Raw genomic sequence first — 26411 nt, 5'->3', positions numbered from 1 at the left:
TAAGTTCATGGCACCAACATAAGTAATGCCAACTTCCCTTTTTCCCTGTTTACTTTATCCCCTCAAAGGAAAGGAGACAGCAGACAGCTGCAACACAAAAAATGTAAAAAACAAAAAACAACAACAACAAAAAAACGTTTTAACAAGAGGTGTGTAGAGTTTCAGATATTCACCTTGGCCATTTCCTATCAGGATAAACCCATAGTACGTTCCCAGAAGATCTGAGAAAGCCATGTGTTTCATCTTGGAGAGTTACAAATTCTGGGGACCTTTAGTTTTTCTAGAATGAATGGAGCATGGGTGGGAGGGAGAGGAATGTATTTTCAACTTGTCTGCATGTAACTAATCTAAATGAATGTTATCAAGAGATTAGGAATATGGGTTTGAATCATGAGATGAGTGGATTAATGATAGATACCACCTGATTATTAAATTTACTTTTCTTGTTAATGAAATCTTTATCCTATCCCAACTAAGCTATTTTGGCTGATAAGCGAATTAGTATTGAATATTTTTTTTCTTGGGATCCCTGGATGGCGCAGCGGTTTGGCGCCTGCCTTTGGCCCAGGGCGCGATCCTGGAGACCCGGGATCGAATCCCACGTCGGGCTCCCGGTGCATGGAGCCTGCTTCTCCCTCTGCCTATGTCTCTGCTTCTCTCTCTCTCTCTCTCTCTCTGTGACTATCATAAATAAATAAAAATTTAAAAAAATGCATGCTATGAATATTTTTTTTCTTGGAGATTTTGTTAGCTACTAATAACTTTTTAATATTTAAATATGTAAATATTATGTATCTAGCCCATTCATTCCATAGCCTACCACATATAAAACACATGCTGTAGGTTCTAGGAATGTAGCAGTGAACAAAAAGCACAAAGGCTCTGCTCCATGAAGTTTACATTCTAGTTGGGAAAAGTGGGCAAACAAATCGGGCGGATGTTGTTTTAGTAGCATGTAGAAAGATGAAGGATGAGAAGATTTAAGAGATTGGAGGGTGTTACTGTATATAAAGCAGAGAATCTTCCCTGATGAATTAATCTTGGCCAGAGACCTGAATGAGATAAGGAAATGAGCTGAGTTAGTGGGGAGAGAAGGGTATGTGTGGGGGGGGGGATAGCAAGTGCCAAGGCCCTGAGGTCATAGTGTGCTTAATATGGAGGACGAGGGCAATGGGACTGAGGTAGAAAGAACAAGGAAGACAGTGATAAGTGCTTGAGTTTGATTTTTTACTTGGAGTAATGTAGGAAGCTATTTGATGGTTTGTTTGAGGAAAGTCTCATGATCTGACTCACCTTTCTATTTTCTTAGGACGTTGGGCAGGTGTGGACATAGGAAGGCCAGGTAGGAGGCTGTTGAAATAGTCTGAAACATGATGGTAGCAGGGATTAGGGCACTGTTGATGGGGGTGATAAAAAGGAGGTTCTGGCTATATATCCAGGAGACAACCCAATAGAATAAAAAGGTATTGAGAATTAAGAGTTCAATCTGAAGCATGTTGCTTGAGATGCCTGCCAGATGCCCTAGGCAGTTGATTTTACTGACCTGAAGCTCAGGGAAGAGGTCTGGGTAGAAATGTGAATTTGGGCACTATTAGGCCCTAGAAGAATTTTAGGTAGGTTGGTTGGCCCTAGTTTGGGCTATGGATGGTTTAGCCATAGTTAAAGGAGAGAGGCAGAGAGTACTGGTGCAGAGTAATAGTGGGTACAGGTGCAAGGTCCCTTCTGACTTTGCTTATTTCCCCAGGGCAATTAAAGGAAGCTCATCCACCATCCGAGAGGGACAGGCTAGGAGGACCTATGAAATGATCTTCTTGGGGACAGATGAGGGAAATGTATCAGCATGCTGGGGGGCACTTACGAGCCCACTTGAGGTTAGTGACTTTAAAACTAGACCTTTGTCTTAAACAACAACAGCAACAAAAAAAAAGGACACCTGGGTGGCCCAGCAGTTGAACGTCTGTCTTCAGCTCAGGCGTGATCCGGAGTTCTGGCCAGGATCGCTGCATGGAGCCTGCTTCTCCCTCTGCCTGTGTCTCTGCCTCTCTCTGTGTGTCTCTCATGAATGAATGAATGAATGAATGAATGAATGAATGAATAAATAAATAAATAAATAAATAAATAAATAAATAAATAAATAAATAAATCTTTTAAAGAAATAAAATAAAACTAAGACCTATGAACAAAGTCGTGTTCAACAGCCTGGGTGGGGCATGGAGTTAAGTAGATGGTGGAATTTCACCAGGGTTGGGGTCTCACCAAAGCATTACAGTGAAGAAAGAGAGGGCGATGTGTTGTTTTTGTACAAAAGCGTGTTGTGATAGATTATGGAACATAAATTGAGCAGTGAATCGAGTGAGAACATGAAGATATGGGGTCGGGGGACGTGGTCAGAGCGATAGATGGTTGGTCCCAGTGGGGTGAAGACTTGTAGGAATGTGGAGGGAGTGAGCTGTGAAGTTGGGAAGTGGTAGCTGGAGAGCAGGATGCTTGAAATTGAGGTTAAGGGGATGATGCAGAGACTGGTAATGACAAGGTCGCTGTGTGACCTGGGCTTGGGTTACATAGGTTGGGGGTAAGACAAGGGCGTTGAGGAAGAGTTCCAGAAACTAAGAAGCCAAAGAATTGTGTCCGGATCCTCTGTGTAAATAAGGAGATTACCAAGAATCACAGCAGGGATCATGGTAGAGAGATGGAGGGACAGTTTGTAAATAAATGTCTTCCTGGAATGAGGGAAGGGATGTGGCCCAGAGGTCTGTGGAAGATTGAAAAGGAGGGTATTGGGGGCATGGTCAGACCTGTGAGTCTCAGAGGAACTGGAGAGCACACCAGTAGCCCGGGCTACCCTGCCCCACCTCGCCCCACCTCTAGGCTTCGCATGGAGGGATGCAGGAGAGAGACCGTGGCCCCAAGTCGTGGGCCCCAGGAGCTCAGCCCTAGAACACGCTTCCATTCAGGTTAAGAAAGTGGAAGGAACTTCTGTGAGGTACCCAGAGCAGTCAAAATCATAGAGACAGAAAGTAGAATGGTGATTGCAGGGCTGGGCGGGGTGGGGGAAGTACGGGGAGTTAGTGTTGAATGGGTCTGCAGGTTCAGCTTGGGAATATGAAAACCATCGTTCTGGAGACCGTGGTGGTGACACTGCAGAGCAATGGCAGTGTACTTGGTGCCCCAGACTCGCACACTTAAAAGGTAAAATGTTATCTCATATGTATTTTACCTGCTTTAAAAATGAAAGGAATGATGAGTTAACAGGGAGCACGGAGGCATGGTGGAGGGGAGTAGAGTCACAGGAAAAGTTGAGGCACAAGGGAGTCCCGGGAAACCTGAGTGAGTGCTGGGTGAGCAGGGGTGTAGGGCAGTGGCCTCTGGTAGACTGGAGATGGCAGTGGCCGGGCACTGGCTGGCGTGGGGGGTGGCGGAGGGTCTTCCCACAGTCCCGAGGACAGAAGGCCTTCTGTGTTACTCTGCATCGTTATTTCCCCCAGAATCTGGCCCAGTGCCTGGCATATAGAAGATGTGAATATATGTTTGAATGAGTAAAAAAATGAATTCTGTCCAAAGAAAGAAAACAGCAAATGAGAATTTAAAGGGCCTTGCCGAGACACCCAAGTGCGTTTCCCCAAAAATAATGAAGAATGAAAAGAGCTAGAGTTGGTCTCTGGAGAAGAAAGAGGATTTTTGGCAAATGTGCAAAAGAACTTATTGCGAAATTGAAATTTAGACTGGAAAAAATAAAATCATAAACAGAAGGCAGCACATGTGTAGAGGGTATTGGGACTGAAATGCTTTCCCACCTACATACATGATTGCATGGTGAATGTGCGATTCGGAAGGGAATTATCCTGTTCTTGTGCTAAATCAAAAGATTATTAGTTTTAAAAAATGTTAAGCCTAGGCCATTCATTGTAAACTAAGTTTTAAGGGTTGAAATGGTAATATCCTCTTAATAGGTTTGTCTTTCCTAACTTACAGATAACAAATTACAGCAATGAGCTCATTTATTTTATTAATACAGCCCAGAAACTAGAGAATGTTATGCCTGCGTATGTCTTCAAAGACTCACAGTTTTTTTAAGAATTACTGGGTGTCTTTAAAAATGTATATTTGCCGTGTGTTTAGTTTAAGTGTTGGGTCCCCCCCCTCCTTACATTGAGAACCTACCCTTTACCGTTGCTGCGAGGCATAGATTTTCTTTCGATGAGTCCAGAAACATGCTGGCTGGTGGTCCCCTTGCATTGTGAAACGTGTCCTGCAGCTGCCAGACCATTGTCATGCCCCGTTCTTCTTGTTGTCGTTTTAGTGACAGCTATATTGTGCGTGTCAAGGCTGTGGTTATGACCAGAGATGACTCCAGCGGGGGATGGTTCCCACAGGAAGGAGGCGGGATCAGTCGCGTGGGGGTCTGTAAGGTCATGCACCCCGAAGGCAATGGACGAAGCGGCTTTCTCATCCATGGTGAACGACAGAAAGACAAACTGGTAATGGCAGACATGCAACGCATGGGTTTTTAAATCAGCAAACGACTGATTGCTTTATGTTTAATCATAGCCCTCTTCTCGTAGGTTTTGGTGGTGGTGGTTACTGTCTCCCCCCCCCCCCCACCGTGTCCTCCACCCCACCCCCTTATTTCTCTGACTTCAAACTGTTGTGAAAGCTTCTTCGGAAGTTAGAGCTCTGGAGCTGATGTCAGATGCAAAACGTTAACCCTGGCCTTCCCGCGGAGGCACTTTTTACCACACTCCAGACACCGCAGGTGCTTAGAAGTCGTGTATTTGGCTGTCTCTGTGCGTCTTTGATGAATTCCGCTGTCTTTGTCACTGTAACGAGATACTCAAAACAAAAGTGTGTTCTTTGTTTTGAATCGCACTGTCGGGAGCTGTGAGGTCGGGGTTTTTTTTGTTTTTTGTTTTTTTTCTTCGTGTTTTTTTTGTTTGTCTGTTTTCTTGTTTTTTTAAATGTAGGGTTTCTTCGTGGAGCATGCCATCAAGGCTTGGCTGGTAAAAGGTCAGGTGCGAAGGCCGAATGTCACCCGACATGTTACTTGTCAGTACTGTTTATTGAAAAAATACTGTAGCTTTGGTTTCATACACTAATGAATAAAACATGTTTGAATAAAAGTAGTGGTATCACACATCTCTAATCATTCTACGTGCTCATTAAATACATACTTTGGAGAGTGATCATTACTCTTTCACGAGTGGAGCATTGGTAGTTCATAACCTACAGTTCCACGAAAGAACTTGGGTGTCCAGGTTTAACTTAGGAAGAAATCTATGATGCGAAGAAAAATTGAATGTCCAAGCCTATTTTTAATTGGTGGCCTTGAACCTGAACTTTGCTCCTCTCTGTCCTGTTTGATCCTGGAGTCTATACTGAGAAGCCAACTGTTGCTTCACAACGTGCAGGATCGTATTGGATCTCACCAGGGAAAATAGCAAGATACCACAGGAAACGTCCGTGTTACGTCTGAGACCCTTGACAGCGAGCGTGTTGTTGAGTTTTATGTGTTAAATGTACAAATGTAATCTTCTTTTGCAACCACTTCTTTCTGTTTAAAAAAGTTACCAAATAGATAAGACAGGACAATTTGTAAATGTTATATATAGATTAACAGAAATGCTATTTTCACACTTGATTCGTTTCCAGAAAGAAGATGAATGAAAGTTTAAAAGGAAGAACATAAGCTCATTTTAAGAAGGGTGTCCATTCAGGAAATTCCCTACCCATTAGTCAAATAATCAAAACGTCCTTATTTGCAATATATTCTCAATAAAGGCAATATGACCACACTACCAGTAAGAAAGTAAGATAACTACCATTTAGCTGACATCTGCCATGTGCTAAATACAACACTAGCCCTTTAGTTAGGTGACATCACCGTGTCCTTACAATAGCCTGGATAATTATAAGCGAAAAAAATTGAGATTCAGAAATTCCCCTTGTTCTTGGGGGACCCATCCTTAGGACCTGGAACCAGTATTTGATACCTGTCACTTTGACCCTAAAACTGAGCCAAAGTCACATGTGTACAACTGCCGTTAGTAGTTTCTCCCCCATGTGCTTATTTTTTATTTTTACATAGCTCTGACTGGAGCTTGCCAACAATTTTGTATCTCATTTGCTTTGCCTTAGCAAATTTTCTAGTTGCTGGTATCAGGTTGATGCAACATTGTTTATTTGATCATCTCCTTAGGGTTATTATCATTGTTAAGGTGCTTTTCCTCCCTGGCACCCACCCAGCATTACCTGCCTGCATTCTCCACATTTACTATTTTCTTGGAATAATTCAGAGCGTCAAATTTGTATGGCTTTGGATACTTGTACAAAAAACTGCTACCAGCATGGATGAGAATTTCCTTTAACACATGGAGGGTCTTATATTTTAAGTCTTGACCAATTTGACAGAGTAAGAGTGGTATCATGTCATTGAGCACTAATGGTATTGATGTTTTTCTACTTGTTAAACAGCTATGAATTATCTGTCGTGTCCTTTGCTTATTTATCTGTTGGGGGCCTTATTTTTCTCCTTGCTACGCATGCCCTCTCCTATAAGAAAGATACTCCTTTTCATTGGCCATATTTACTGCAATTTGTTACTTAAATTTTGTTTTGGTGTTCTTTTTCAACAAAAATTATAATAGGATTTTTCCCCCACTTCTTCCCTTTTTATTTTTATTACTACTTTTGTGTTAGCGAATTATCGTGCCTGAGCAGCGAAGACTTTTTAGATCTATTTTTTCTTGATAGTTTCACAGTTTGTCAGAGAATATGTCAACGTAGCATGGCCTTTAGATTGTCTCATCCAGCCCCTTTGTTTTAGAAATATAATTATAAACTTGGATGTAACCACTGACTTGTACCTAATAATTGTAAACTTTTACCATTTTGGTCAAGGCCCTTTATGTAAAATAAAACCTCAGTTAAATTCCTGTAACGTTCGGAAGGAGGAAGATACTTTTTAACTCCACCTTGCAGTGGGGAAACTCAAGGCTCCAAGAAGTGATCCATTTCCTTGGTCTTAAGCACGTGGTCATTAGCAGAGCCTACATTACAAACCATTTCATTATAAGGCCAAAATCTGGGCCCTCACACTAACTCTGCATGGTAATACGACGGTCCTGGTTGTGGACCAACTCCTATTATTTGTTGCTGTGGTACAAGGATTATGTGCCTCATCCCCCCATCCTCCCCACCCTGTCATGTTTCTCTGTCACTCCATTTCTCTTGCTGTGCCTTTTATATTCTGTGACTCTACACTTCTAGACTTTTAGGTGCCCTCACACTGAAATCACACGCCCCCATATACCCAGTGCTTCTCCATCTCTCTACCCCTTACACTCTGGGAAATTCTGGACTCTTCTACTTGGTGGTACTTAACTCTGACACCCCCGCTCCCCTCCGCCCTGTCCCACGACACACACACACACACACACACACCCTTTGGAGCTGTGGTGACTCCGTTGGCCTCCAAGCTTTGGCCTTCAAGCTGCCTACTAGAGGGCATGAACCCCACATGGGAGCCTCCAGATGGCATAGGTTGTTGAAGGACCCCTCCCCCCCCACACACAAAGTGGTGGAATGGTGAGGAGAGGGTGGAGATCATTTTTGGATGGATAGTATCAGAGTTGGTAGTATTCCAACTAGGACCAGAAATGACTTTTTCTGATAGAAACAGCGTTATCACTAGTTTTCCCAACGTAGTGCAGTTCTAGAATTTAGCACTTTGGTTCTTGTTGTTATTTGAATTATAAGTTGAAGCCTGCGAACAGAACTACCATTGTTTCCGTGTGGAAAGTCTGTGTTCCAGACGTTCATTCAGAAATGGTTATATGGATAATTTTTTTTAAGCTGGGACAATTAAGTTTTCCTGAGAAATGATACATAAATGTAAAATTTCTGAGTTGAATTATTTTAGATAAAGTAGAGAAGTTTACTCCTTACATCCCATGAGAAACCACCCTGTGAAGATGAATCACAATCTAAAAGGTTGGTCATTCCACTCGTTGTACATGTGCAGATCTGTGAGCATACGTGCACGTTGGGTGGGAGTTCCAGCTGGTAGAGCTCTTTGGGCGACAATTTGGCAGGATGTTCATTTTAAATGTATGTACTTTTTAACCTGCCATTTCGTATTTAAACCCAATCCTAGAATGTTAGACTTAGACACAAAGATTTAAGGAAAGCAAAGTTTCTCAAACATTTTTTGGTCCCAGGATCCCTTTCTACTCTAAGAATGTATTGAGGCCCCTAAAAGGCTTTCATTTTTTGAGTTACAGCTACTTATTTTTACCATATTAGAAATTAAAACCTAAATTTTAAAAATTACTTACAAGTCACTACATAACTATTTTCCAGAATAAAAACAATTGGAGGAAAAGAGTAGCATCGCTTTATATTTCTGCGAATCTCTTTTAATATCTGACTTAATAGGGAATTGCTGGATTCTGAGATCTACTCCTGCTTTCAAGCTGTTGCCGTTTGTTGTTTTGGTTGAAGTTTATGAGGAAGACCCAGCTTCACACAGATGAGTAGTTCAAAAAGGGAGAAAATTATTAATAGCCTTTTCAGGATATTAGATATAGATGTACTTGGATACCACACCAAAACTCGGCTTGGAGTAAGTAGTTTCTGAGATGTGTGATCTGAATCCACATTAATGAACTTTTCATACTGTTACAGTAAAATCTACTGGTTTATCTTTCACTTTGAGTGGACCTTTTACTCATCCCTGATTTTGTGACGTCATGTCATTTGAAAAATAATGGTTTACTGAGTGCCGCAGATCTTCCAGATGTTGATACATTTAATCTATAGTATCAAAAAGTCAACATTTTTCAACATCACCACTAATATATCATTAGAAAAGTTAAATGTTGGGAAGCTGTCCAAAATTCTAATTTCACTGGAAAGTGCAGGTTTTCTTATTGGCAACAGATGCCTCCAGTTGTTTCCCTTGAAGTGACGGGCTCGCCGTGTTCCTTTTCAAGAAAGTATCTGCCAGACCCCGGGGCCGAGTAAACCGTAGTTCATCCGCCGGCGGTTCTTTCAAGGAAACCTGGTGATCCATGAAGAAGGCAGTTAGTCCAGGTCACACTGAAACAGTTGCACAAGGACCTTTCCTTGAGACCGTCTTCATCCATATGCAGCAGGCGTGACAAGCTGGGAGAAATGCCCCGCCCGCCCGTCCCGCCCGCCCCGCATCCTTGGAGCCCTGCCTGCTTCCTCTTCAGCAGAGCAGCACCGCCCGGCGCACTGAATGCAGAGCCAGAGGGGACAGTCCCATTATGTGCGCCTCCTGTTTCGCCTCACAGGCTAAAGGCCGAGTTCAAGGGTCACGATTTAATACCTGCTAACTGCTTCGTCGAGGACACGCCGACGTGAGCTGGCCTCACCCGGCCCGAGTGGCCGAGCCGAGTGGCCGAGCCGAGCCCCGCGGTCGCCAGTTCGCTGCCCCGCCCTGGCCCATGCAGCGCCGCTGCCGCCCCACTCGCTGTGCCTTTCGCGTCCTCGCCAGAAATGCTAACAGTGAAAAGGCCAAGAAAAAAAAAAGGTTTTACTCTGTGAAAATAATAGTTTTGCCGTCCTGGACCCCGTGACACGAGTGGGGGTAGGAGAGGGCAGTCCTCCCAGGAGCGCACGGGACAGGATCTGGGGACGTGGAGAGGATGTTCGCTCCGGCGCTGTCCCCGGAGTGACCGGCCGGCGATCCTAACGTGGCCCGCTGAGCTTCCCTGTGCCAGCTCCAAGATGCGTCCTCCAGGAAGGTAACAGGCAAGCGGCAGAGCCCGTTACAGGTGTGGCCGCGTTTAAAGTCGCTCACGCGCAGGCTTCCGTGCATAGAAAGAAGGCGCTGAAGGGGGCAGGAAGGGGCCTGGCCCTGTGTCCCCCCGGGCGGTGGCCGGCTCTGGAGGGAGAGAGGAACAAGCATGGAGCCCTCATGGATTTCATAGATTTTTTTAAAGCTCCCAGCGAGAATCTATAATCCCTTTTCTCTCCCCGTGCATCTCGATTAAAAGGATAACTTGTTAAAGCCTCTGTCAAGTTTTGAGTTAATGCCAAACTCCACTAGAGGGTTCATACCTGCGAAGGTGAAAGCATCTGAACTTTTTCCTTTTTCTCACTAAACAGATAGGTAATGATGTTCTTTCCTCTAACAAGGACATAAAGAGAGGGTATTTGGTCCCCTTGCCCTCACTGATCTTAGATGGCCGAACTTTTCTAAGAATTCTGTAACTTCTCTAAGAAAATTTACCACTGGGAGAATTTTAAACCTGGAAAACATCAACCAAAGACTAATGTTTTTTCACCCTAAAAACACGGAGAGGGGTGCCTGGCTGGTTCAGTCAGTAGAGCATGAGACTCTTGACCCCATCGGGGTCATGAGTTCGAGCCCCATGTTGGGGTAGAGTTTACTTTAAAAATAAATAGAGAGAAACTGGAAGTCTGTTTTTTACAAAAAGTTTATTTTGAGACTTTGAATTGAGACTATTAAATTCTAAAATAGATAACATTTGTTGGTTAAAGCCTTGGTTATTTGAATTTCCCCAATTTGGAATGGGGCTGGGCTGACATTTAATCATTGCACTATTCTTAGAGAAAAATGGCCATAATAAGCAATTTAATCATAAATAGAACTATGTGAGGGGACTTTTGTCTTCTTTCAATACAATGTGATAAAGTGAACTGCTGGGATCTCCGTTTGATATACCAATGTCACCATTATACTCATCTATTTATTAAGTCGGGGACCATTTATTAGGCAGCGCTTAATTTCTGTTTGCTTAGATGTATTCTTGAAACTTGTCTGCATTTAAAGTTACTCTCTAATTTGAACTTATACTAATTTAGGCAGGGCTTTTACTCTTTCCCTCTGCTTAGTCTAAAATTAATAAGATCTGATTTTGTTAAATGTGGAGCTTTGCCAGAACAAGATCAAAGCTATTAAAACTTAGCAAAATCATTTTAGTATACCTAATGAAGCCGTAGGAGTAAATACTGTCCCTATTTTGGGTGTGTGTGTGTGTGTGTGTGTGTGTGTGTGTGTGTGTGAATAAAGAATGAAGTTTACATTTACATGACGGCACTGCTTCTTTTATTATATAATATTAAACTCTGGTGTCTTTATCAGCAACAGCACTGTGCTGGACATGGAGTTATTTTGTAATGCATCTTGATCTTTTACAGCTTGGTTAAGGGCACAAGGCTAATGCACATGAAACTGTTAGAAAATACTGTGAAATCAAGTACCAAATTGTGAAGGTCACAGGAAGAACTGGAATAAATAAAAGAGTAAAATGTGATGGTGGGAATATCCTGGGAAACGAGTGTGACCCTGTTAAGTTTCTCATTTGGTGTTTTCCAAGCATGTTGGTGTCTGTGTTCTCTCGTTGATAGCATTGGCATTATTTCCATTTTAAAGATAAAAAAAAAAAAAAAGAAAATCAAGGGTCTGAAACAATTAGCTCCAGGTCACAGCTTTCGTAAAAGGCATTTCTGGGACTAGATCACTAGAAATGTGATTGTTGGAATAATGCAGATCAAAGTTTACAGGGTGGGAGCAACTGAAATGAGGTTGATACACAAGATAAAGTAAAAAGGATGTGGACCTTAGTGGTCAGTAATACAGGAGATAGAGAAAGCAGAAGAGACGGAGACAGGCGTGGAGATTTTGAGATGGAGAGCGTGAACAGAGAAAGGTCAGCATTGCTAAATATGGGAAGTTGGCAGAAATTTCAGAACAGGTTAATTTTTTCAACATGTTGCATGTGAAGTCACTGGGAAACACCCATCGGGACAGAAGAGGGAAGATTGAGAGCCATGAATACAAAGGCCCTGACATAGAAGTAGTAGACCTGAAACAGGAGCAAAGGCCCCAAGCGCTGGGCCTTGGCGTAGTGCCCCCCACAATCAGGGGCAGGAGGAATTAAAATGATGGAGAATTAGGACGTTAAGTGGTACAGTGAGGCTTACCAAAGGCGAACGGGGTGGGGGACCATCAGCAAAGAGCAGATGGTCCACGAGGCAACAAAAGCTTCTTTCAAGATGGAGAGATTCACAGATGAGAGAAGGCAGGGATTGGAGGGTTTTCGTTTGTTGCCAGCAACGATGAATGGTTCCTAGTTGGGTTTTTGTAACCAGACACCGTCGTGTCTGCTTCACAAGTAACCAGCCTGTGCGTTTTGATCCTTCAGGTGGTATTGGAATGCTATGTAAGAAAGGACTTGGTCTACACCAAAGCCAACCCAACCTTTCATCACTGGAAGGTCGACAATAGGAAGTTTGGACTTACTTTCCAAAGCCCTGCGGATGCTCGAGCCTTTGACAGGGGAGTGAGGAAAGCAATCGAAGACCTCATAGAAGGTACTGGATTTTGTCACTGTGTTCTTAAGGGGACAATGGGAATGTTCCAAGGTCTTTTTTTATTCCAGTTGTCTGCCATCCTATCTTTGTGCTTTATTTGGGGGAGCCCTGGAGGCTAGGTCAGTAGATGCCAAAACTTCAGGAACCTCCACAGAGAACAATTGCAAAGTGACAGTGTATAGGGGGAAAGGAGATGGGTTTCAGAGTAAGGGGTGATCCCATTTGGTTTGTAGACTCTGCTCTGAAAAGCTAAGTTCTGGACTTGCATGTCAATGGCTTGACAGATGTCACCTTTCTCTGACTATTGAAATGGCTTTGGTCTGGTCCATGTGGGCTCAGAAATGGAGAATGGATTCTGATGGGCCCAGAAGGTGCCAGGTCTTCCCACTGCCTTCCTGTAATGAGAGCCCAGGGTGTTTGGCTGGCACCGAAAAGGAAGGCGATCTGTGACTCCTGGAGCCCTGGCTTGGTCTAGGCCTTAAGTCTGTGGGTGAGTGGGTAGTAGACATCGCATTTGACTGTGGCCTGGAAGGCTCTTGGGCAGTCAGTTCTCGTGGGCCTTCCTGGAGTCTGCACTTCACCACGTTCAGTTATCCATTCAGAGAATGGAAAGTGCCATGGCCAGGACCCTGTTGAAGAAAGAAATAAGCAAGGCACGCGAAAGCCGAATTCAGAATTCGGAGAGGTTAATTACAGAAGAACGTGTGCCGCATTTGTTTAAGAATTGAAGTGTTCGGATGGCATTTTCTCCTTTGTGGATTCGAGGTGAGAGCAAAAAAAGCAAATCTTGTAAAGAAGATTCGCTTAACATCGGTAGTAAGAGAGTTCTAGCTAGAACACGACCCTCTTGGCTACAACCATGTGATGGCCAGAAAGGCAGTAAAGACCAGAGTTCACACGATGGGTCTGACATAAGGTGGCAAATGTTTAAAATGTTACTCAACGTAGCTTTTAGACGTTTACAGAGAAAACAGCTCCCATGTTATTGATGGAATTGTGCTGTATGCCATTCACTGAAGCGACACACAAATTTGATTCTCTCACTTGTCATTTTTTTTCTCTGTATATGCCCTACCTAGCGGTTTTCTGTGAGACTTTCCGCAAATGCCAGTCGACTGGAAGAATTGAACAAGTAGGGAAAACTCCTGAAAGATCAGTAGTAATTGCACAGGGGACTTATTTTTTCTCCTGCAACCTCTTTGTTAGAAATTTAAATCGTTCGCATCCCTTTCTGAGCAATTCTTCTAATTCCAGTTGTATGGAATAGCAAAATATTTTCCAGATGCACGTTTTGAAAGACCTAACCAAGAAAAGGAGATAGAGAAGAAATTTCCTTTTCGGTATACCTATCACTTGGGCAGGTTTTAATATGTTTTTCCTTTTGGCCACTAACAGTGTCTGTTAAGCTGGTCCACACGGTATTGGGTACTGTTAGGGGAAGAGAGAAAAGTTATATGGATCTGCATACTGGAGTGAAGAAGGAGATGGACAAGTAAATACCCTAAATGCCCAGATCATTCCATGATAGAATAAATGGGGTTTTCTGGCATGAGCCCAGATTTCCAGCCTGCAGAAATAGGAAACTCACCGATGCCCCAACATTGTGAGAGAGAACCTCTTTGTGTGGGTGTCAGCTCAGAAGGCATCTCCCACCGTCTGGGTTTTTGAGTCCAGTGTCGAATTCCAGAGCAAGAGTCGTGACTGTCCAGTCAGCCCTTCTTGTTGGCAGAAGAAAAGACCAAAAAGCTAAGTCCAGGCGACGGGGAGACTGTGGCGGGTCCCAGCTGGGGGGCTACTGTGCTTCGGAGCAGCGGGCTGGCTCCCCTGCCCACTCGAGGTGCCTCTCTGGGTGCTGCTTTGCCAGTGGCCCCTGCAGAAGTTTGAGGGATAAACTGAGAGCTACAGTCGGCAAGGTGTGATTTCCGGAACGTTCTAGCTAGAGTCTATTAAAGAAGAGTGAATGAAAAACGTTTAATTCCCAGGTCATGTGTGTCTACTGATGATTCATATTCAAAAGGAACAGAGTGTGGTTTCATTAAAATACCTTTTTTTTTTTTTTTAATGATTGGCTTTGACTTATCCTCAGAAATGCGTTCTACTGTATTTTTTCTTTTCTTTTTTCTTTCTTTCTTTTTTTATTTTATTTTTTTTTTTTTTTTATCTTTTTAGGTTCAACCACATCATCTTCCACCATCCATAACGAAGCTGAGCTTGGCGATGATGACGTTTTTACAGTAAGTTCCCTTTGTCCTTTGCTTCCTGGATTAGTTGGTGAATAGTCAGAGAGGGGTTTTGTTAAAGGGTGTGAGAGACACTTTGGAGTTCGGCATTTGCTGTTGCCGTTGGGATGCCAACGGGGGAGATCTCCGTCTTGTCCCGATTTTTGCTCTGCTAGCCGAGCCCATGTTGCCGTGGTCCCGTTAGCCACGTGGCACAGCAGCATCTGCTCTCCCTCATCTGTCCATGGTCTTCCCTAGTGTGCAAGACACTTCAAATCAAGGCAAACTGCGGGACACCTGGTCACCCAACGCAGTCTTCTGTTTAAACAGCCCCCTCCCTGGCATCTGAGGGGAAAGCCCAGAATAGCCTTTCTGATGAGTAATTAAATGTCCGATAAGAACAGCCTGAAGGCTGAGTTGAGGTTAGGCCCAGGTATGCTAAGGCAGGAAAAGGCTTGGATGTTTTGACACAGCTTGAGTTAATGGGATATGACTGGAAACCAAATGACTCCTCAGCTTGCTTCTTCATTAAAGTCTTGTGCTTCTAGAATTTAATTAACAAATAGTTCATTGCACACCCGCAGTGGGCGCGGCGAGGACGCTGTAGGGCAGCATTTTCAAACTCTTCTCCTTGACCCACTAGTAAGAAATATTTACATTATAGCCCAGGACACACACACGTAGACACCTGAAACCAGATCATACTTCATGTTCTGCATTCTCATTTTTTTTTCCTCTTCCATTTCATTTACTTCCACTTTCTATTACGAGACTTTTAAAGCACTGCAGGAAAATTCAAAGAACAACTCAGTGAACACCTAGATTCAGCGGTGGAAACATTTTCTCCCATTTGCTCTCCCTGTGCTTGTGTGTACTTACCCATGCACACACACATGGTTTCAGTTTTTGTTTTTCGTTCTCGTTTTTGCAGATCCACTTGAAAACGAGTTCAACCTCAGTGCTTTAATTCTTTTAATACTTCTGCATGCATCTCCTAGAAATAAGGCATTCTCTTACGAAGCACGACATCATGACTGTAACCTAGGAAGGTTAATAGGAATCTTATATCATCTAAGATTTCCCCACTAGTTCCTCACTTACCCCAAGTATCTTTCATAAGCTGTTTTTATTTCGTATTTTTAAATATTGGCCTCAGCCCTTTGAAGGTGTTTCCCGGTGCGCTCATCACGGAACCAGGGATTTGAAAAATGCGACTTTGGGAATATAGAGGCGTGTAACCCGTGCCTTGAGCCCTCGTGGAGGTAACAGGATGGTCTGCACAGAGCAGAGAGTGACCCACGGGAGGCTGGGGGAAAGGCCCCGGTGCAAGGCCCAGGGTACGAGGCCCAGAGTGCTCCACCTCTAAGGTGCTCCACCTCTAGGTGCTCCACCTCTAGGTGCTCCACCTCCACCTCTAGGACGGAGGCCAACCCAGACCTGGGGGGAGGCATTTGAACCGAGCTCGGGAAGGGGCCTCCTCGCTGGCAGGGGACACGGTGGCGAGCTGCCTGAGGGCCACGGAGCCCAGCCTGGCGTGAACAGCGCGTGCATGGAGGCGTCAGGAGCCGAGCTCCCGCGTTCCCATTGAGCGGCTGGTGCGAGGTGGCCCGAGCAGGCTTCCTCCAGCGCCCCGCAGATCCCCTCAGCAGTTGGCATGTTGCTTACATCTGTTCCTTTGTCACGTTTTTCGAGAGACAAACAACAGCAGGCGGGTTAAAAGGTGGCTTCCTGTGCTCCAGAGCAGAACTGTCCCTCGCAGCTGCTTCCCAGCTACCTGCCAGGAGTGATTTATAGACCGGCGCGGGGCGGGAGGGAGAGGGTGATGGAGGCCGGGGCCCTCCGGGTCCGGGTCCAGAGCGAGTGTGCGGAGCCCCTGGTTCCAGACACCCGCGGGCCCCCAGGAGCCGCGCTTAATTGCCTCCCGGTGGACCTTGAAGTCTGTTTGCCTCTGTAGCATCTGTTGACAAACAAGGACCTATTAACAATAGCACCTCCCTCCCCCAAGCAGGCCTGGCCTAGGCCTTTGACCGGGAGGATGGGAGGGTCACCTGATGTGAGGTGTCGGAGCCCCCCAGGGAGCGCCCCCACGGACTCCTGCACCGTCCACGGCTTCCCGAAGCTTCTTGTCGTCTAAAACTTCTTGATGGGACAGATACTGAGAACTTGGGGCTCATGCAGTACGGATAGAGTATAAACAGCGAGAAGACCTTCTGAACAACACGATGGACCAGGATTATGAGGGTTTTCTGGGAGAACAGTGTGTGTAAGGTTGAAACTTGAGGAATGGGGGTACGGGGGGTCTGTCTTTGCCACAAGCACCAGGGGGTTCCGTCTGCTTCAGGGGATTCCTTGGGGCAGGAAGGAGCACAGGACGTTGCGGACAGTATGTTGATGTGTGTTCTGCGGTGGGAAGCAGTGGAGGAAGAAACACCCCAACTTCCCCTGGAGCTGTTGGGCGCTCACCGAGCGCGGGCTGTCCCTGCTCACACTTTCCCAGCCCTCCTGCTGATCCCCCAAACCAGGAGTCCTCCTGACTCCTCAGGATTGTGAAACCAGGCTGTGATTCCTCAGAGGAACATCAGTGCCCCGCTTGGTGTGTGGATGAGCGCGCGCGCGCACGTACACACACGCGCGTGCAGGCTCCGTGCTTCCGCGGCCACCTGCCGTCGCCCCCGCCGTGTCCCCATGCCTGTCCGTTCTGTCCAATGCCACCAGCCCGCTCTATGTCCACGTGCTTCCTGCCAGAGCCACCAGCAGAGGCTCCCGATGAGTGGCCGTTCTGATTTTCTTCTGAGTTTGGGCTGTTGATTCATTCTTGCGTCCTAATAGTTCTCCCTCCCATCAGTTACAGTTGTTTGGTCTCCTTTAAAATTCCAAAGCACTCAGATGGTGATTCCTGTCCTGCCACTTGACAGCCTGCCCTTTTTCTGTTTTTAAATTTTTTATTTGCTGAATGACTGAATCGTTATCTAATTAGAAGCAGGATATTCACCACTATAGTCTCAGCAATCCTATAAAGCTTTGGTCTAAAAGTTCTCTATAAACAGGTGATCTGAACCTCAGATACAGTGTGTAACAGTCAGAGGTTTACGTATTTTATTCATTTGCCTTTTTTTAAGATGTTATTTATTTATTCATGAGAGTCACAGAGAGAGGGGGAGGCAGAGGGAGACGCAGGCTGCATGGAGGGAGCCCAATGCGGGACTCGATCCCGGGACTCTAGGATCACACCCTGAGCCGAAGGCAGACGCTCAGCTGCTGAGCCACTCAGGCGTCCTTGCCTTATTGTTATCCTGGGAGGCCCTGCAAAGTTGGGTGATTTTTCAGGGATTCTTGGTAGCTTTGTGTCCTGTTTTTCTATCTGTGTTTTCTGCTGTGTCTACAAAGAGGAGCTGAACAACTAGCATTGTCAGTCCCTTGAAGCTTTTGACTGCTCCTGAGGCTTCTTGCCCTTCCGTTGACTCTTTCCCCCTTGCAACACGGTCTCACCCCGGGCCCTCTGCTCATGGGGACCTCAGTCATAGTGACTGGCACAGGTGAACACAAATACTTACGTGGCAAGGGTGTGCCTGGCATTACATATGCAGGTATCAGGTCTCAGCCATTTGGTAAAATTTGGAAGATGAGTAATGCAAAAAATATAAAACAACAACAACAGGTTAGCATTCTGTTTAACAGTATTTTTTGGCATTGCTAAGGGTTGGCGTACTCTTGTTGGTGCCTCTGACCGACAGCTTCTAGTTTCTTTCATTTCAGGGCTGGGGAGATGGAATGGAGAGACCCTCAAGTCTGTTCCCGCTCTTGTGCTTTTGTCCTGCAGAAAAGACATGTGCTTTGGCGTATCTCACGGAGGAGGCCCGTTGTCGGCCTGAGATAGGAACACTTTAGCTCCCTGGATAGGCTGAGCTGCTTTGGTCCCCAGCTTAGGACTCACTTCCTCCCAGCTTCCCAGAGTTGAGGACTCCGAGGCCAGAGGATTTGAAACGTACAAGAAAAGGGGTTTGGGGTGGGGGGGAGAAGAGGAGAAGTAGAAACAATGGACTGTATAGAACCGCTCTGTGTTTTATGGCCATTTAATGAAGAATTTTCCCAAATCCTATTTCATAGGGTTGGGTCCATAAAACCCAGTGGTTTATTTACTGCTGCCAGAATCTAAGATTATTTTTTAATTGTTACTAGCATCTTCATAGATAAGGATAATTTTAATGTGATCTGGGGAGAACGCAGCTGTAGTGTATATGGACACATACTTCTAGAGCAGGCTAATCTAGAATCTGCAGTCAAGTGTTGTCCCTGCTTCAGCTGTCATTGTGCTGAGTGGCTGGATTCTGGCTCTAAAGCTGGAGGATTAGGGAAATATTTGCTTTATAGACAGATACTTGGGGGTGTATAAAATAGCTAAGTCTTCATCTTCCATAATAAGAAGTCCTGAATAACTAACTCTGCAAATCAGGAAAAAATCCTATATAACCAACCACACAGCATTAAAAACAGTGGAGGGGCATCTGGGTGGCTCAGTCGGTTAAGAGCCTGACTCTTGATTTTGGCTCAGGTCATGGTCTCCGGGTCAAGAGATCGAGCCCTGCCAGCAGCTCTCCGCTCTGCAGGGAATCTGCTTGAGATTCTTTCCCTCTCCCTCTGCCCCTTCTCCTGTTCTCTCTCTCTCTCAAATAAATAAATACATCTTTAAAAGAAAACAAAAACAGGGAGAGAAGAAGGAGCCACGAGAATTTGAATTGGAAGTGTATTTTTCGGGATCCCTGGGTGGTGCAGCGGTTTGGCGCCTGCCTTTGGCTCAGGGCGCGATCCTGGAGACCCGGGATCGAATCCCATATCGGGTTCCCGGTGCATGGAGCCTGCTTCTCCCTCTGCCTGTGTCTGTGCCTCTCTCTGTGACTATCATACATAAATAAATAAAAATTAAAAAAAAAAATAAAACGGTGCTCAGTCAAAAGGGAAATGTGTACAAAAATCATAATAAAATATTGCTACACCTTCATCAGAATGGCTAAAATTAAAAGGACGATACCAATTGTTTGTGAGAATGTGAAACAAATGGAATTCCCTTAAATTTTTTGTGGGAATATAAATTGATACAATAACTTCGGAAAATTAGGTAGTATCTACTAATTCTAAAATAATAAGTATCGTATGTTCCAAGAGTACCACTCTTAGATATATACCTAACAGAAATAAGTACTTTTATTTATCAAAACGTGGGTGAGGGATCCCTGGGTGGCGCAGCGGTTTGGCGCCCGCCTTTGGCCCAGGGCGTGATCCCTGAGACCTGGGATCGAATCCCATGTCGGGCTCCCGGTGCATGGAGCCTGCTTCTCCCTCTGCCTGTGTCTCTGCGCCTCTCTCTCTCTCTCTGTGTGACTATCATAAATAGATAAATGTAAAAAAAAAAAGGAAGTGTATTTCTCTGGTGCACAAGCAGAGATAGGGAGGAGCAAAACTACTATTGATGATATTAAATGATAAATGTATATTGATTCAAAAAAAAAAAAAAGAATGCCAGGGTTTTCTCAGCACGGGGGCCAGGAGGTCAAGGGAGAAAGCAGAATCGAGAAGTTCCAGCGATCCTGGTTACCCCTCGTCAAGGCTTTAAAGACCTAAAGAGATGCAGCAGACCTTGAGGTCTGCGGCTGGAGCTGGAGGTACTCTTCGCTCTGCTTTCTCCGCCTGGTGCTGGGAAGCAGTATGTCCACCGTGCAAATAATTAGCTGGAAATGTTTGGCTTGCGGGCAGGCGAGGTTAGCGGTAGACATGCCAACTCCTTAGAATTACAGGTCTCAGAATTGGAAGGGATTTGGAGTTCCTATCACATGAGCCAGCCTGCTTCCTTCTGGCAGATGAAGTAGGCTTCGCCTCATTTTACGGCCTGGGCCGTGGAAGCAGCTCAGAGTCCACCGGGTGACTTGCCGAAGACCCCGCGGCCTGCTCATGGCACAGGAGCCGTGCACGCCACCCCCCAGCCTTTCCAGCTCACCACTATTTTGCTCTTCCTCTGCTGAACAATTATATTTATGATATTTCAGCTGTTCTATTTTTTAGACAACAGCCAAATACAGGCGTTATATTTTAGGGTTCTCTTGGACCCAAATTGGAAAGGGGAGAAAAAAAAGAGGATAAATATATGAGCGGTGCCCTGTGTGGCCCATTCATGTGACAGACTTGGAGCCCAGCGGTCCCCCAAAATAGCACCTCAAAGCTTGACCGTAGGAAAGCCTACCGTATGTAAGGTCTCGATTTTGTTTTTTCCCCTGCCTTCTAGGTTTTTACTACCACCACCCGAGTATTGTTTCTGGATTCGGGCAGCCCTTCTCAGTAGCAATTCCTAATTAAGCCTTGTGCCTCAAGGCATCCGTCCTATGTAATGAGATCACTACTCTCCCGTGTACCTAGAATGGTACTAACCTGTGTTCCATCCTTTGCAGAATTGGGAAGAATAATCCGCGTCACTGTGCGTGGGTCTAACATCTCTCCTAGAAGCCGGTTGAAGAAGGCTGGTATTTGGATTACGTTTGGCATTTCATCATACTTTAGGCAGGCAGCCCTCCTTCACATAGGAAAAAAGTCACGGCTTTTACAACATCGTCCGCTTCCAGCCATGTTTTGCCTAGACTGGAAAACTTGGTCCTTCCTCATGCCCTATGCCTGAACCCTTGACATCCTGTTTACTACAAGCTGCATTTTATTACTTTCTGGCTATTCAGAGCAGTTGTCCCTAATGACATCCCAGGCGCCTCCCATCCACCCCAGGTGTTTTATAAACCATGGCTAGAGCAAACGTTTGAAACCAAAGTACTAAGAAGCAATTTGTTTTATTGTCCTAGATGGGCTTTTGAGTATTTGCAAGTTGTGCTTGTTTTCATTCTTTTTGGGGTTTTTTAAAAGATTTTATTTATTTATTTCTGAGAGACAGATTGAGAGAGAGAGAGAGAGAGGCAGAGATACAGGCAGAGGGAGAAGCAGGCTGCATGCAGAGAGCCCGACGTGGGACTCCTGGGATCACGCCCTGGGCATGAAGGCAGGCACTAAACCGCTGAGCCACCCTGGCGTCCCTCATTCTTGATTTTAGTAGGAAAAAAAATGAATTCATTGTGTTTTGTAATTAAGTTTTCAGTTACAGAAGCAGAAGACTGCAGCATGCTGTGTTTCCTTTTTCTTAAAGTTTTTTCCCAGCTAATCCATCCTGACATTAAAACTGAAGGTAAACCTACCGATTTGGTAGTAAGTGGGGTTCGTTTACTGATTTTCTGCAAAGTGGTGTGTGACCCCTGAGTGTGTGGAGTTTGGAAGCTAAGGAGAGGCCTTTATTCCAGACTTGGTTCTGCGAGTAGTTAACTGTGAGTCACTGATCCTTTGGACCTAAACCCTTTAAAAGGTGGGGAAGCCCGAGTGGTTCAGTGGTTTAGCACCTGCCTTCGGCCCAGGGTGTGGTCTTGGAGACCCGAGATCGAGTCCCACGTCGGGCTCCCTGCATGGAGCCTGCTTCTCCCTCTGCCTGTGTCTCTGCCTCTCTCTCTCTCTCTCTCTCTCTCTCTCTCTGTCTCTCTCTCTGTCTCTCATGAATAAGTAAAATCTTCAAGAAAACAAAAAAAAAAAAACAAAAACCCTTCTAAAGGTGAATGTATTTCCTTTGAGCCTCTATCTGCTGGCCCAGGGAAGGCAAGGCACTGCGGGTGTGGAGCTACCCCTGGCACCTTGCCCTGCACTTCCCACATACGTGACTGTACTTGGTCCTCGCAGCCACCCTGTGAGGGACATACTGACACTTCCGTTTCTGCAGATAAAATCACCAAGGCTCAGTGTGACTCAGTTCCATACTCTGCCCACCCAGAATACAAACTTCACATCTGCTTGCCGCCTTTCAGAGAATTTTAAGAAAAGGAAGTGTTTGTTCACTAAGTTTCAATAAATTGTTCTTACTAGATATACCAGATCCCCTACTTGCAGAGCAGCTTCCTGAACGATGGCCTCTTCAACTAGCACCTCGGCTCAAAACTACTTCAGCTTCGGCGGCGGCCCGAGGTCCGCCTTGGCCCGGCTTGGAAGCCTCAGTCTCATTGTAGATGACCAGTTGCTCAGAGCTGTTTCCTGTTGCCTCCGCCTCTGGAGTCCAGGGATTGGGCTGAGTAGGATGGCGGAGAGGCGACATAAAAGAGAAAGTAGGTTGAAAAACGTAGGCTACTGCTACGGAGTTCAGCTAGTGAAACTGGTCTCTGGTGGTTTAGTAAGAAAAGCAAAAATGTTTTGGGAGGGGCCGCCATAGGCTTTGTGGTCGACACCAGGAAGCAGGTCCCGTAACTGCTACTGGCTGAGACCCAGCACTGCGCAGGGTGGCTGGAAGGTCTCCGAAAGATGGGTGGGAGCTGGTTTATCTTCTAAATGACAGTAACTATCAATCTCACATTGCCTAGGAAGGGGAGGATCTTTTTTTATTCAACGCCTGATACCTAGGTGGCTAAATTAAAGCAATTACTATGTCTAGGGCTCAGACAAAAGCTTGGCAATGCTCTCCACTCAGGAAGCCCAAAGGCACTTGGTAGCCCTCCCACTTGCATCTTTCTTCATTTATATGCATCGCATCTCATCTCTTTAGGCCAGGCTAGCAGGATACTGTTCTGTCCGTTTGACTCCTTCATACAGAGCTCATACCTGTTCAGGGTTCCCTGAAGCCCCGCCTCCCTGCTCCCAGCCCCTCAGCCCTTCCAGCGAAGCCAAGCTGTGGGTGTATCAGAGTCCTTTCACAGTAAAATTTCACCTAACTTCAGAATTTAGAGACATAAAGACTATTTTTTTCAATGAGTGGGAATTTTGTTTTGTTTCTTCACAATGAAAGAATGCCCACTTTATCCTCTGGGTCCCAGAGAGGAGAATGTCCTCGAGTCTGAGGACAGAGTCCTGTCTTTCCCCCGCTCCTGCAGCCGCCTCTTAGACCTACACGGCCTGCCTGCTGGGGCCACGCAAGAGCCCATGTCTGGCTGATTTCTTGCCTTTTTAGAAGAGGACACCTGGAACCTCTGTAGGCCTTTAGGGCAGGTGAGCTAGCGTTGCTACCTGTTCCCAAAGACTTGCTGACAAAATGGGTGACAACGCCCTGTTTACTGAAGGAAAAAGGGTTGGCCATAGGTCTGTGGGTCTAGCAGGTGCTGAGGGGAAAGGCGTGCTTTACTGAAGAGTTGGAAACAACAGCTCATTAAGCCACCTGAACCAGAAGCCTTCTGAGGCGCTCAACTGTGCAGTTTACTGTCTTCTGAGAAGCAGAAAGTGTCCAGAGTCTCGTGTCATTGGTCTCGTTGCCCGGCCCGAGGTTGGGAGGCATGGTATACATTTATATTTAGTGCATGTACATACTTTTTAAAAAAAAGAGAGAAGCCCTTGCAATGGAAAGAAGGTCGAATATTGCGTTGGTTGCATCAGCTGTTGAGCTCTATTTTGGTGGCGGATTGCAGTACAAATAATACAAATTGTGGTCATAACTACTAGGTAGCGCCCTTTAAAAATGTAAAATAGCAGCAGCATCTGCAGATAAGACAAGAATTATACTTGATCAATCTGAAGGAAGTCTGTGGCCTTCAGATCAGTGAAGTGCAACAGTCTTGGTCAAACCCCTGGGACCTCTGATGTTCTTAAGAGGAGGGGAGGCGGGGGGAGGGGGGATGCCTGGGTGGCTCAGCGGTTGAGCATCTGCCTTCGGCTCTGGGCGTCATCCTGGGCTTCCGGGATCAAGTCCTGCATCAGGCTCCCTGCATGGAGCCTGCTTCTCCCTCGGCCTGTGTCTCTCACAAATAAATAAATAAATAAAATATTCTTATTTTATTTTTTTAAGATTTTATTTATTTATTCATAGACACATAGAGAGGCAGAGACACAGGCAGAGGGAGAAGCAGGCTCCATACTGGAAACCCGATGTGGGACTCGATCCCAGGTCTCCAGGATCACACCCCAGGCTGCAGGTGGCGCTAAACCGCTGCGCCACCGGGGCTGCCCAATAAAATATTTTTAAAAAAATAATAAAAGGGAAGGATTCCATAAAGATTTTATTTATTTGTTCATGAGAGAGACAGAAAGGAGCAGGCTAGGCTCCATGCAGGAAGCCTGATGTGTGGGACTCGATCCTGGCACTCCAGGATCACGCCCTGTGCCGAAGGCAGATGTGCACAACCGCTGAGCCACCCAGGCGTCCCCCTTCCCCCTTATTTTACACGTGAGGAAACTGAGGCCCTGGGAAATCCAACAGCTTGTCCGAGACACATGGCCTATAACCTGGCTTGGAGTCCGTTCTCTTTCTACCCTGCAGTTTGTGCAGAACCTGGCTGTAGGGTTTCTGGGCGAGGTGGTCTGGCTCCTTCAGCATTTCTTAACTTTGGTTTTCTTTGTCTTGTGTAAAACACGTTGGCCTCTTAACCTCCTGACACGGTTGCTCCTTGTGTCCTGTGTTTTCTTCTCCTCGTGCGTGTTCCTGGGGACACGGGGATGAAGGGACTGTCCTTGTTTGTCTTCCTGAAGGTGGGGTTCGTCCCATTTGTCTCCATCCCCAAGACGGAGAAGGAAATTGCCAGTTGCCAACCTCCTCACAGTCACAGATAGACGGAATAGGACACACACTCCAGGTGCCTTCTAATAGGTCCAAGTGTCCTTGAAAGAACAGCCCTGGGCACGTCTTTTCCCTAAGCAGCGTTTTCCTGCTGCTTTTTCTTTTGGAAAAAACAAAGATTCAGTAGGAAAACCCAAGGGGAGCTGAAGGGATGCACATAGCCTTGAAAACACTTGTTTCACTTTGAAATGCATCATCTGACCCACCCTGAATGCCCCCAAAAGCCCTTGGTCAACAGCCAGGATTCCATCCCAGGATGGTAATTTAAGCAAACTGCCTCCTCAGCTGCTCTGGCTTCTTGGTTCTCTCCCTCCTTCCTTCTCTGAGCTTCCCTTGGGTCAAAGAGGTTGGCCTCCCAGATGAAGGAGGCCCATTCCGGGACTCTGGGCATGTGAACAGATGCATGTGCTTCTAAGAACTCCCGGGAAACCCAAGGAAAGGGAGACTAGCCAAGGTTCCAAGAGTAAGAAATCCTGTCTTGTAAAAATATGCCCGTGCAGTAGGAGGGAGCCAGCCGCGGGTTTACGGGAGACCTGGATCTTCTCCTTCCCCCATTCGTTTCAGTTTCCACCCACTCCAGGCAGCCTCGGCTCAGTGTCCTTTGCACCTCGGGTTTTGATGGACTGTCCGATACTGTAACCCTAAAGTCAGTTATTCGGAAGAAGTCTGCGTCAACTTTTGAAGCTCTGGTATTTTTCTCTCATTCGTTGTTAAATTCTGGGGAATTAAAAGAAATAGCTGAATTCTCAAAATAAGTACTGTTTATGCCTGCAGGGTCTGGCCATGGGAAGCTTGCTCTCTTTGAGGAATTTTATTAGATGTTCACTGGTCAACTTGAACCCTTTTTCTCTTCCTCTGAGCCTTGCTCTGGGTTGTCCAGGCATCTAGAATGGAAGCCACTTAGACTTGCCCCTGGCCCGTCACCTTGTGTGTCTGAGCCCACAAAGCACCCAGCCCCTAAAACCCCAAAACCTTCCAGGGAAGGAATGAGTGTCAGGCAGAGTAGAGGATCAGGCCCCTTGTCTCTCTTTCCTTGATTTTAAGGTGGGCAGGACCCCTCTTCTATGCCCTGACTCTTGCTCCGAGACCCTCCCTGTGTTCCTTTTCTCCGCTCCTATTCTGTCTAGGTTCTTCCTTGTCAAAGTCTTGCCTCAGCTTTCCGCCCTAGTAGAGAGCTTTAACACCAGGCCACACAAAGCTTCTTACCTTGAACGAGATCACACAAC

General features: G+C 45.8%; 1 protein-coding gene across 2 annotated transcripts in view; it reads left to right on the top strand.

The window, feature by feature from the left end:
* Positions 1–26411, top strand: part of SPRED2 (sprouty related EVH1 domain containing 2) — a 115702-nt gene that overhangs the window by 79578 nt on the left and 9713 nt on the right. Inside the window, exons 1-4 of one of the 2 annotated variants that reach the window (XM_055328614.1) lie at positions 1776–1871; positions 4301–4478; positions 12192–12360; positions 14530–14594. In XM_055328614.1, coding sequence (XP_055184589.1) covers positions 1822–1871; positions 4301–4478; positions 12192–12360; positions 14530–14594 — 462 coding nt within the window. In that variant the 5' untranslated portion in view covers positions 1776–1821. Of the gene's footprint in view, positions 1–1775; positions 1872–4300; positions 4479–12191; positions 12361–14529; positions 14595–26411 lie in introns of those variants that run through there. The other variant, XM_055328615.1, reaches the window with a different exon arrangement.

This window comes from Nyctereutes procyonoides, unplaced genomic scaffold (assembly GCF_905146905.1).
Source record: "Nyctereutes procyonoides isolate TBG_1078 unplaced genomic scaffold, NYPRO_anot_genome, whole genome shotgun sequence".
Classification (NCBI taxonomy): Eukaryota; Metazoa; Chordata; class Mammalia; order Carnivora; family Canidae; genus Nyctereutes; species Nyctereutes procyonoides.
The sequence above is the reverse complement of the archived record's forward strand: the minus strand, read 5'-3'. Positions and strand labels throughout refer to the sequence as shown.